General features: G+C 44.7%; 1 protein-coding gene across 1 annotated transcript in view; it reads right to left on the bottom strand.

Moving 5' to 3' along the window:
- Positions 1 to 1,689: 1,689 nt before the first annotated feature.
- The window catches only part of LOC149337087 (uncharacterized), a 37,406-nt gene continuing 26,953 nt past the window's right edge, over positions 1,690 to 12,142 (bottom strand). The window contains exons 5-9 of the mRNA XM_089554322.1: positions 10,220 to 10,249; positions 7,756 to 7,788; positions 5,360 to 5,422; positions 3,596 to 3,646; positions 1,690 to 1,740 (exon numbers count right to left, since the gene is read on the bottom strand). Coding sequence (XP_089410448.1) covers positions 1,690 to 1,740; positions 3,596 to 3,646; positions 5,360 to 5,422; positions 7,756 to 7,788; positions 10,220 to 10,249 — 228 coding nt within the window. The remainder of the gene's footprint in view (positions 1,741 to 3,595; positions 3,647 to 5,359; positions 5,423 to 7,755; positions 7,789 to 10,219; positions 10,250 to 12,142) is intronic.

Raw genomic sequence — 12,142 nt, 5'->3', positions numbered from 1 at the left:
GCGAGCGTCGTCTCCGTCACGCTCCCCAGTGCTCTGCATCTGCAGTTTTGTGCTCCGAGCGAAACCCTTCAACACTTGCTGTGCAAGTGTCCAACCCTGTGCCACAATGAGGGATGGTTATCGCAAGCTTGTGCTTCCATCGTCACCCCTGAGTGATGTGCTGTTTCCCAAGTGTGTCTGGACTACAAGTCAGTGCCCATAAACTCCTGCTAGACTTTCTATCATCGCCTAACCTCCACCCCCCCCCCCCCTCCCCCCGCATGTAAAGCGGGTGCGTCTGAGGCCTTTCTACGACATCCCCTCCCACTCCCGATCCGCCTCCTCTAGCACTCTCTTTTTTCCTTCCCCTATGTGCAGCCGCGTTGCGGTGGTGCCTATTACTAAAGGAGACAGTTACAGGGCTGTGTAATCCCCCATATCCTCATACCCTTAACCTCCAGCACTACCAACCAACTAGATAATCTCAAACTATCGCCGTCTTTCATCCTCCGCTCCGCTTCGCGCTTGGTTACGCAGAGACACGCCTCTCAAACCGGGGTACGGGCGCCGATGAGCTGCGCTCTAAAACGCACGACGACGATACACACGCATTCTTGTTCGCTGCTAAAATAAATTTTGCCGATGTGGTGCGCGTTGGTGGCACCCCACACCTGATTCCGGCTTATATGTTGTTCGTATAAAACTCATATGTTGTTCTTTTATAGGCATCTGCTGGCATCCTTTACTTCGTGAACTTGGCTACATAGGTGCATTGATGGTCCGCTTATTATGTTAAGGCCATTTTCAGTATTCCATTGACAATTTATTGGTTTCTGTTTCCTCCTTTCGCTTTTTTGTCGAACATGTCTAGTGCAAGAGCAGCACGCATTCCGTGTTAGGTCACGGAAATTGCCTGTTCTTAAAAAATGCCCTCCTCTTTGGGACTGCAGTATACATTAAAAAAATAACAGCCCATCGATTGTCTATAGACTTTCCAAAGAGCTTTCTGCGAGTGAGCAGAGGACGAGAAGTCAAATCATTGGAGGGCTTCGAAGCAGGGTGCTGTGCAAAAGCAGTGCAGAGTGTTCGCGGAAAAGAATCAGCCTGTGTTGAACGTGGCTTCCGCTAAAACACGAAAAGGCACCGAAATGGAGCCACAGTTGATGCGTTTATCGTTCATATCCCACAATTGATGACATAATAAGAATAACTTTAGCTTTGCTACTGACGAAATAAGTCATTGAGTGGAAAATGTATTTCTCGAAACCATTAACAAACTCCGGGGGAAAAATGTGAGATGTAGGAGTTTAGTGCATAACCGGCCTTGTAGGCCTAACCGGAACAGCCTAAGTTTTCCACTCCATGGGATGTACAATAACGAAGCCATTTCTTTAACACCACGTGCCAGGCTATTTATTTTGGACCTTCATGGGCATTGAGAAGTTCACCCATACTTTATTGTTCATTCTGTTTATTTATAGCATGAGAAGGTGACCGCTGTGCCTAAAGCAGTCACTGAGCATATGAACATTTTATTTGTCAAAATCCTGACGTTCCGAAATTTACCTATAATGTACGACGAAGTTTCGTTCCTCTGGCAGGAGGATCGAAGAGAAATACTTGTAAAACACTTCAAATTCGGTCCAGACATCAAAGATTTTATTGCCGCTACGTGAACCACCGATCTCAATAAGTTTTCTTTCTTCGTATCTATCTTTCCATCTTGTCGGCGAATACTTGTATCCTCCAGATGACGAAACACTGCAAAAAAGTAATTGGTTGGTTCTGTTGGGTTTTATGGCGCATAAGCAACTGAGGCTATCATGCGCCACAGACGGGGTTAAGTGCATGTTTCTAGAATTTATGTGTTACAGTTGTTGTAACCTATAGTTGAAGCAAAGACAACGCGAACCAGACATCCCAAATTATTCACCTGGTTATGTAACCAGCTGCATTGTCTCGTTTTTTACGTTAAGTGTAAGCGGTTTGAATAAGGGCTATCACTATTAAAGGGTGTGCGGATATTCTATCACGGAATCCAATTTGATTCGCTAGACATATGAAACAGTCCATGTTATAAATTAATAAGCAAATACTTGAAAAAATTTTTGCGATTGTTCCAAGATTTTACGATGAAGTCGCATGAAGAAACGCCGTAGTTTCCTTCGTCGACTGTTCCGAAAAAAGGACCCACTAAGACGCTGCAAAGCATGCATCTGGTGTGCGCAGGCAGGGAGGATACCGGCGCCACCTGGTCCGTTCTTATTTGGCCTTTCCAACGGGAGAGGGAGATGTCGAAAAGTCTCTTTATCTGGACTGCTGCAAACCGATTCTGCTGCCGCTTCCGTTGCGTCAGCACGAAAGGCGCACAACATCCCAGTGAGCAACATGGCGACGACCAGGGAACCGTTATTGGAAAGGTACGGTATATCGGGTTTAATGTCCCAAACCGACATGTGCTATGAGAGGCGCTGTGGTGGAGGGCTCCAAGATAATTAGGTAACCTGGGGATCTTTAACCTGCACTGTCATCGCACAGTACGTGGGCTTATCAGCCAAGCGCACTAACAAGTTACCAACTGCGAAGAGCTTATTTTATTTAATTTACTTATTACATACTGCTAGTCTCATGTACAGGCGCGGACAAAAGTAAACGGAGCGCGCAACTGTCTTCCAATATTTTTCACGCGTCACCTAATTGAAATTTCCAGCAGTGGTGCGCGCATACTGGTAGCGGAGGTTGGTGGGCTTTCTTGAAGACAGACAACGCTTCTTCATTGCCGATGGAGAAAGCGTGATTGCACTTCGAACGCAATAGCGTGCTCCGCTTACTTATGGCCGCGCCTGTACGCGGCCGTTGCCGGACTGGGCGAGTAATCACATACGGAAACGCAAAGAAAGTGGAATTTACCTATAAAGGCTCTATAAGCAATGAATAGGCATTGAGGAACACAAAAAGCCAATATTAGTCCCAAGCAGCACAGGCAATAGGCCCCATACTGCAGAAGGATGGTTTCACTCAGGCCCTATGTAGGAATGGCTTTTGCAAATACGTTTCCAACATTCGGAATGGGAGGTACCAAAAGAATTTAAGGTACCAAACTGGGATAAAGACGAAACAAAAAGTGACTAAAAATGCATTGCGGCTTTTTTATGCCACATTGCTTAGAGACTTTTCAAGATTATATCACATTGTAATCGCTGCAGGCTGTAAACTCCAGTCATATATGGTACGGAAAAGCATGAATATTTGAGTGACTTAGTTTCGCAAAATATGGTGCTAAGACCTGGATATAGCTGGTAGTTTTCTTGTGTAGTTGCTAGTCTAACGCAAGACCAAGAAATTCCGAACTTTCCATCAAGGAGTCAATTAAAAAATACTGCCTCCGACACGCTCTTTGAAGGTTGCCCGTTTTATCGGCGTGATTGGCGTCATATGTTTAACATCTCACATTAGTGCTACATAAGACCACTAAGCAAAATCATTTCTGTCATTGTGAATTCGGTAACTGTTTATACCTTTGCATGCTACAGAAAAATGCGCAGCTCCAAGCTCCTCAGTATGACCGAGAGGTACGGAATTCGCACTTAGCGAAAATAGTTGTGCGCGCACTTACGTCTACGAACAGGAGCACTAAGTGCGCTATCGGGATTGCGACGAAGACTTCCTGCATCGAAGAAAAAGAAAAGAAAACATGGCAATTTTGTGCAGCTCCAGGCATTTATGCACCTTGAGAATTTGAAAAATTTGATTAATTTACATATTTCGTGAAATAGCATAAACTTGGAGGAGCTTAATTTGCGGCATGGAATTGGTGTCACTCTAATTTTAAGGCCAAAGGTCAAGTGGACACTGTCAGTGTGTTTCAGAAGAGTCATGTCTATTCTTCGGTTCTGTTCATGTTGACGAATGTAGGACACGTAACATTATGCTCTCTTCAAACATCAGTCTTCTTCGAGTCATTATGCTGAATGGCTAGGGGTAGCAGAGCGAAAAGACGAGAACAAACACAGAAGCCCACACTGTTTTCGCGCTGCTCTCTCTAGCCAAGCAACAAGATCAACAAGCAAAAACCATAACTTCAGGTGGCTTAGTTTCTTACGTTTCATAGTCTGGTCTTAGTTACGGATTCTAGCAAAGCCGATTGGAGGCAGCCGTTTGCATTTAGGTGGAGCAAATACGCTTTACATGTATTACAACATGGCGGACACGCATACATAGGAGTATGCGCTGCGCTTGGGAGGACGCCAATGAGTAATTACTCCCTTATTACAAATTTACTGCACCTTGGGGGATTCCCCTAAACATTTGACCAACACTGTTCCCACTTCGAGTTATTGATCAATTCGCTCTCACCCTACCATAAGCTTGCCGTCCCGGTTAGCTCAGTTGGTAGAGCGACTGCTCCGGTGAAGCGGTGGTCCCGGGTTCAAACCCCGGACCAAGACGAATTTTTCTTTAACTACGAAGTTTCTGAGAAAGCTGTATAGCTTTCCTTTGTAGCCGTATGGCTGCGCTTGGGTGGATGCCAATGAGTAATTACTCCCTTATTATAGGAGTAAAGAGGACGCAAGATCACGTTGCATAAATGCAAAACCCCTTCTTGTGAGGCGGATCTCGAAAGCATTTGTTGGGCGCCATTCCTTGTTTAGCTTGTGTGCACATCGATAGGTATGTCATCCTGCCCCAGGTCTCATTGCTTGTTGTTGCCAGTGTTCTGTTGTTCTGGAGCCTAGAGCCTACCATGCAAAGAATAAGCTTGAGGCTCCTTGATCTCAGGGCTCCTAAGCGGAATCAGAATTAGCAGGAACACACATGAAACAAGCACTGCATGCGAATACTGGAGCAAAGCATTCCAGCGGGTTGACCATAGAGGCCGCTGTATTCTATCCAGACTGAGTTCTTCGTCTGCTACTACTTCGCCTTTGTCACATTCCTGCTATTCCACGCTCGCCTGTGTAATATGCATAGAACAACTTCTTACATAAGCTTACATGCGCGCTATACGTGAGAATTTATACAGTAGTCATCATCATCCGCTTAATCGTGTCCACAGCATGTCACAAGCCTCTCCCAAATCTTGCAAATCAACCTCGTCCTAGGTCGTCTCCGGCAACTCTGTTAGTTCGGACGCAAAAGCGTTGCCGTCAAGTGCACAGGCAAAAAGGGAAAAAAGTCTAGTGTGCAAGCCCTGGCATTATTTCCTCAATTGCCTTCTGATTCTTTGCTACTAAGTTCATGCGCAGTTCATTCAATAAAAATTCGGATGTACATATAAGATGCACGCAGCCATACATGTAAAGCCTGAGATGCTTAGTAAGCACGCTAGAATGCTGGTAGCGTTGCCAGCCATCAATGAAAAAAAAAATGAAACACTTACTTTTTCGCCGGTATCTGGGGAATTTTTTCCCGCTTTTTGTCCTCGGACCATTGCTCTGAAAAACTGAGAGAATAAGCGGCATGACAGGTGCTGAGTTTGTAGTAAAAGATCCAACGCTTCGAAGAGGGAAAGCCTAAGAAGAGGTTATTGTTTTTAGTGGCTGTTTATTGGCAACGAAAAATAAAAATAAAAATGGAAGAAACAGATGTTGCTAGTCGCGGCATCTGCTATCAAAACCTGACGCACGTGAACTGCGGCTAGCGGCAATAAAAGGACAGGGAGAGGACATAGAGAAGGCAAGAAAGAGGGGAACGTTAGAAGAAAGGTTAGGGGGTAGGGCTGCAATATATACTGTGTACAAGTACATGATACTGAAATAGAAATAAATGTCGAGTGCTGCGCCGCGCAAGGTTGGTGAGAAGAGTGAAAAGCGTCTTTTCCATACTAATTTATGAATTTAATTATGAATTTGATTCTTCAGTAGACAGCTCAGTTTCCGAGGGCTCTCAAGGCCTGAGGGGGCTGTTTTCGATTTGTAGATAAGATGCGATTCTCGCACTTCACTTTCATGATGCGTGCGGAAGTTTGATTCAAGGATGGTTGTTTTCAGGTTACTGAATTCGTGACCACCAATGTCAAGAAGCTCAAACATCGAACACTCAATAAAGTATACGACGTTCGAGCTGTCACAACTAAAGTTTGCTTTTATTTTGATGATAAAAGTAGGAGGCTGTGATGAAAGCGGTGGTTGATGCAATCCTCTGGACGCAGACCTGACAACGACGTTTGTTGCAGGGTGCGCAGACCGCGCTTAAACGAATGAAAATTTTCGACGACGCTAAAAAGTCACGAATGTTTCTGTTTCGTGGGTACATGACCCGCGGAGGCTCTATAAAAGTATATTTGCAGCTTTAACTTAGAGTCAGCATGTTATAGTGTCTTCTTATAATGTGCAACTTCTTATAATGGTAAAAGAACTCGTGCATTCTATGTTCCTTCGTCACTAAATGTGTTGCCGTCAAGCGCATTTTCTGTGAGTACAAATTATAAACTAAAAAAACTATTGCATCTGTTTTCATATGACCTTTAACTTCGTTTTTTGGTATTATTTATGGCCTGTTTTGTCTCGTCGTTCCTTTCATGGTCATATCCCTGGACTTTCGTCGCCTACATTGCCTGATATACATTTGTTGTTCGTGTAGTTTAGTGGATTCAGCGTTTTTTCCAGTGAACTGTGAAGTGTGATGTGTTTCAACGTTGTTTTGTTTTGCTGTTCCTATTTTTCTGTTGCTTTCTGCTAATCTTAGTTTGTAAAGCGCCGCACGCGACTTGCCGCTACCTGCCAGGCGCTGCCAAGCCCAATGAGGCTTCGGCAGGCCTGAATCTGTAAAATGTCTTTGCAGTGCAGAATAAACTGACTGATTGATTGATTGATTGATTGATTGATTGATTGATTGATTGATTGATTGATTGATTGATTGATTGATTGATTGATTGATTGATTGATTGATTGATTGATTGATTGATTGATTGATTGATTGATTGATTGATTGATTGATTGATTGATTGATTGATTGATTGATTGATTGATTGATTGATTGATTGATTGATTGATTGATTGATTGATTGATTGATTGATTGATTGATTGATTGATTGATTGATTGATTGATTGATTGATTGATTGATTGATTGATTGATTGATTGATTGATTGATTGATTGATTGAACTCATTTGGAACAGAGTCAGAGTTAGAACTAGATTCATGCGGCTAGATTTCTCGGTAGCCATGGAACTCCCGACAATCTCTTCGCGGTTCAGTCTGCCCGTTCTGTCTATGGCGTCATCAATTATTTTTTCAGGGTATTTTTGTCGCAGCAGTGCCATTTTAGTTTTGCACGATTAGAGCTGAAGTCGTCTTTTCTTGAGCAGATGCGCCTAAAGCGATGTGGTTGGCTGTAAGAGATGGCCTTTCTGCAGTGCCCTATTTGGCTGCTCTCAAAATGCAAATACTGCCGAGAATCCGTAGGTTTCCGGTAGAGCCTGGCAACGAACCGATTTTGAGAAACTGTGGTGAAACTAGTGGTGCTAAAATTTGGTGAACGGGTCAGCACTGTTCAACTCTGTAATCAAATTTAAAACTGCTGCTTCACCACGTATCCAAATTAAGAAAATATCGTCAATGAAACGTTATATTAAGTGCTTTCTGATCATACTCTGCAAGGAAGCCCTCCTCTAAGATAGCCATCATTAAATGTCCACAGTTAAGCTCTATTCATATTGCCATAGATGCGCCGCTAATTTGGACAACTCCGTAAGGTATATAGTACATAGACAGCTGAGTTTAGTCGCAGATCGTGCTTTTTTTCCGGTAATATAGCCGGGGAAGCTCACTTACCCGTAAAAAGGAGGCTTCTATGAACTTGGGGCCCTAAAAATAATATAAAGAATGACAACGCAATGAGACCCACGGCTACGAACCCACGGTTTATGATAGCTGTGTACTGACAGAATGCCGTGTCTGCCGCAGGTGCGCTATAGCCACATTACAAGCAGTTGTGGGCCCGTTTTAGGCCCTAGGAAATGCGAACTGAGATGGCTTGGCCACATCAAGGTTAAGAGGATAAAACTGCTCCCCTTTAATTTTTCAAGAACATTGAACATGTAAATTATATCATGATGCTGAGACCACGGACAAAATTTCCGCCATAAAGTTTGAATTCGGGTGGCTTATGTTGTGAGTAGTCGGTTAGAAATCTCTTAAATATTCGCTCTTTCCAAGCCTACATAAAAATAAAGAAATAGACAGCATTAGACCTTCACTTTCCCTAGACGAAGGCATGGGTTGAATCCGCCTCGGTGGTTTGAGAGCCTCGGCTGCACTTTCAAAATTCCTCGCGTACCTAGCAAGTGGAGTAGAGCTTGGGCGCAAATTAGCATCTATAATGAGAATCTCATTGCTGATGACTCTGCGCATCGGATTGGTGAAACTAGTGCTTAAATGGAAAACACATTTTTTTATCGATAGGTAATGCTAAATTAGTTTCTACCCTATGGCACTGTTTTTCCTCTAGAAGACGCTGACACACACTGCGCAGCTTGATCCACTTCCGCCTGGGTGTAGCACGAAAGCGCACCCGTCATCGCTCTCGGTATGGCCGAGTGTGACCTTAGTTAATACGGCTAAAACTGACGTTGGTGAGAATTCCTACATCTTCGTCTCGGTATGCCCGCGTGACGCACGGCATCCACCTCTTCTGGAGAAAATACATGACCATAGTGGCCACGCATCGTCACTTCACAGCGAGCAGCAAGCGCTGTGCCAAATATACCGGCAAGGTATACGAGCTGAGCCGTGGATACTAGTACACTACAGCCAACAGGTGAAGGAAGAGACACGGATGGCTTCCACTTTTGCTGCGCGCCAGTAATTATCTTGACCGTCCTCAGCCGCAACTAACCACTGGCGGCATTGTGATTGTGCCTGATGAGGAAGCTAGAGCCATGCGTCAGAAGTTACACGTCACTTTTGTCTTAAGTTTGTAGCCCGGGAGGTTTGCTTCTAAGCCGTTTAGTGGAGCTTCTGCAGTATTCGTGCAGTTCGTATCTTGAAACTTGGAATAAACCACGTAGGCGGAGATAATTTCACAAGGACACAAAAAGAGACGAGGATACAACGGACAGGCACCAACTTCCAACTGTTTATTGCTCGAAAAAACACACACATTTATAGCCTGAGGCAACGCCCACATTTACACACCACGTGCCTTATCGCAGCCGTGACTTATCGCTTAGAAAAAACGGCTACGATAAGGCACGTGGTGTGTAAATATAGGCATTGCCTGAGGCTATAAATGTATGTTTTTTCGAGCAATAATCAGTTGGAAGTTGGCGCCTTTCCGTTGTCTCCTCGTCTCTTTTTGTGTCCTTGTGAAATTATTTCCGCCTAGGTGGTTTATTCCAAGTTTCAAGATGCAAAACCAACTAGCCCGTCAACATGCCTTACTGATGCAAGTCGTACATGTTGCAGGTGGTCAACCGGACACCTGCTTTCCTTCAGGCGATTCAGAACGCTGGGGATGCATTACTAGCCGCATGGTGTCGCTCAGCAGTTCGTAGCCCCGTAGGCTACAAACGTTTATCAAAGGATGTGCATAGATCGCGAATACACTACAGTGAATGTGATAAGCCGCAACCCCTACTTTCATCTGTTGATGGTTATGTCAGTGAATGATCTAGGCCATTAAGCCGAAAAGCGATCTAAACGTCAAAAGGTGCGAAAACTAAGACGTTATATACGTATTATGAGGTCGGTATGGTTTGGTTTTTTGGAGGCCTGGAAACGCATTTTAACACCATTACGGCATCATTTAAATTTACAGCTCTGTTTTGAGTGAACTGATTAGGCCGACAGTACTGCAGTACCTAGCTTCATGGCTGAAAAACGAATAGCCAAACGTTTATGCGCAGACGCAGTTTTACGATCGATGCTTTTTATTGCACGAGGCAGCATCGAGTGGTTCAGCGAAAGCTTGAGACTGTCTCTTCTGTTCTGCACATATGAAGGAATACATAAATTATATTCACAAGATGCTGCCAACATCATATCTCCCATGCTTTCAAGGAGCTAAACAACGCTTTTTCTCCTAATCATTGCCAACAGCTTTGCGATTATGAGTATAATCAGCATTTTGCGTTCTCGCTCAAAGAAAGAAGCTCATTTAGGAAGCATCATTGCTGTGGAAAAAAAACGAAGAAGTGATTCAATAAACAAGCCAACTTTTTACAAATTGCATAAAAATGCATCGGAGATCCCTACTTAACTCTGGACCATATTTTTTAGGCTGCAGAAAGGCACTTACACGATCGATTTTTGTAGTCGAGGAGCTTAACTGAAAAATAAAAAAAAGCATTTTACTTATTTACCTAATCACTGCGTAAAGGGTGGAAAACATTAACAGCCGCAACATAAACCGGTGAATACTCGCCGTTTTCCGTGATCTAATAATATATAGTCATTTCTTTTCTTTTTTTTTTTGAAACAGCAAAGAGGGCTGGTGCAATGCTTGCACCAGCCCTCCATTTAAGATTGTCCTGTTAATTTCTGCCAAGTAGGGTTCATTAACCTGCACAGGAAGGTCAACACACGAGAGAGAGGGTTTTCGCATTTCGCCTCAATCTCAGTGTAGCCGCTGCTGAAGTTACCTGAAAAGCGCACTAAAAAAATTGCTTAACTCTTCTGTAGTGTGGCTGTACAGCAAACCTCAAACTACTTAACGCCTGCAGCTCCCAAAAACTAAGGAAACAATTGCGAGGACACTTCGGCTACTAAAGTATTGAGAGGCGCAAGCCGAGGACACTACGCAGTGACGACTTCCGGTGGATGTGACGTCACACCATTCCTGTGGCTATATCTAACCCAAATTGTACATCTTTCGGGGATCTTAAGTGTTAATTACGCGTAGCTACACATTTCTCGATCTAATTTGACATAAATCCGAGGTTTTTTCTACCATTCTGTGACAATTTTCACTATTCCGTGACGACTTCCGGTGGATGTGACGTCACACCGACCCGTGGCTGTCGACGTCCGCGCAATTACGGCCAATTTCGACGTTTCTGCCTATAATTAACTAATTAATCTACAGTCATCAAACCCGGCTTCTTGGTTCATTTTTCCTCCTCTATCTCAAGCAACCATTGCTTTTTTTCTATCTTTTTTAGTTCCCGAGTTAAAGACGTGTGACACGCTTTCGCCTTAAAGTTCTTCGCTACGTCTGCGCTGCACCGCAACTCACGACCTTAGGGTAACAGGTTTGTGCATGACACCCTTTGCCGGAATCGTATAATCAGAATACAGCCCCCTGCCGCGGTGGCTAAGTGGTTACGGCTCTCGGTTGCTGACCCAAAAGACGTGGGTTCGATCCTGGCCGCGGCGCCCGAATTTCGATGGAGGCGAAATTCTAGAGGCCCGTGTACTGTGCGATGTCAGTGCACGTTGAAGAACCCCAGGTGGTCGAAATTTCCGGAGGCCTTGCCTGCGGCGTCCCTCATAGCCTAAGTTGCTTTGGGACGTTGAACCCCAATAAAACAAACAAACAAACAAACACTACAGCCGCAGCCGCTAAGGTGGCTTAATGGTTGCGATGCTCCGCTTGTCTGTAGGAACAGCGCAGGTAACAGAACAGAACGAAGAAGGACACACACACGGGCGCTGCTGCTTCTTCGTTCTGCCGCCGCGGTGGCTCAGTGGTTATGGTGCTCGGCTGCTGGCCCGAAAGACGCGGGTTCGATCCCGGCCGCGGCGGTCGAATTTCTTTGGAGGAGAAAGTCGAGGCCCGTGTACTGTGCGATGTCAGTGCACGTTAAAGAACCCCAGGTGGTCGAAATTTCCGGAGCCCTCCACTACGGCGTCTCTCATAGCCTCAGTCGCTTTGGGACGTTAAACCCCATAAACCAACCAGCTTCTTCGTTCTGTCCTGTTACCTACACTGTTCTTACAGATATGCATTAGCAACTAACCCGCCACATCGCTCTTGTGATGATCGGTTGCTGACCGTAAGGACGTGGGGACGATTACTTCAGCGGCGGTCACATTTCTATGGAGGCGAAATGCTAGAGGCCCATGTACTGTGCGATGACAGTGGAAGTTAACAGGTGGACGAAATTATCCAGAGACCTCCACTACGGCGTCCCTCATAGCCTTAGTCGCTTTGGGACGTTAAACCTGGTAAACCAAACCAAACCACAATAACGTCGCAGTGTAAACAAGATGAGCTGAAAAG

The sequence above is a fragment of the Amblyomma mixtum genome, chromosome 7, assembly GCF_055824585.1.
Source record: "Amblyomma mixtum isolate Tamu chromosome 7, ASM5582458v1, whole genome shotgun sequence".
Taxonomy (NCBI): domain Eukaryota; kingdom Metazoa; phylum Arthropoda; class Arachnida; order Ixodida; family Ixodidae; genus Amblyomma; species Amblyomma mixtum.
This window is presented reverse-complemented; position numbering and strand designations above follow the sequence as displayed.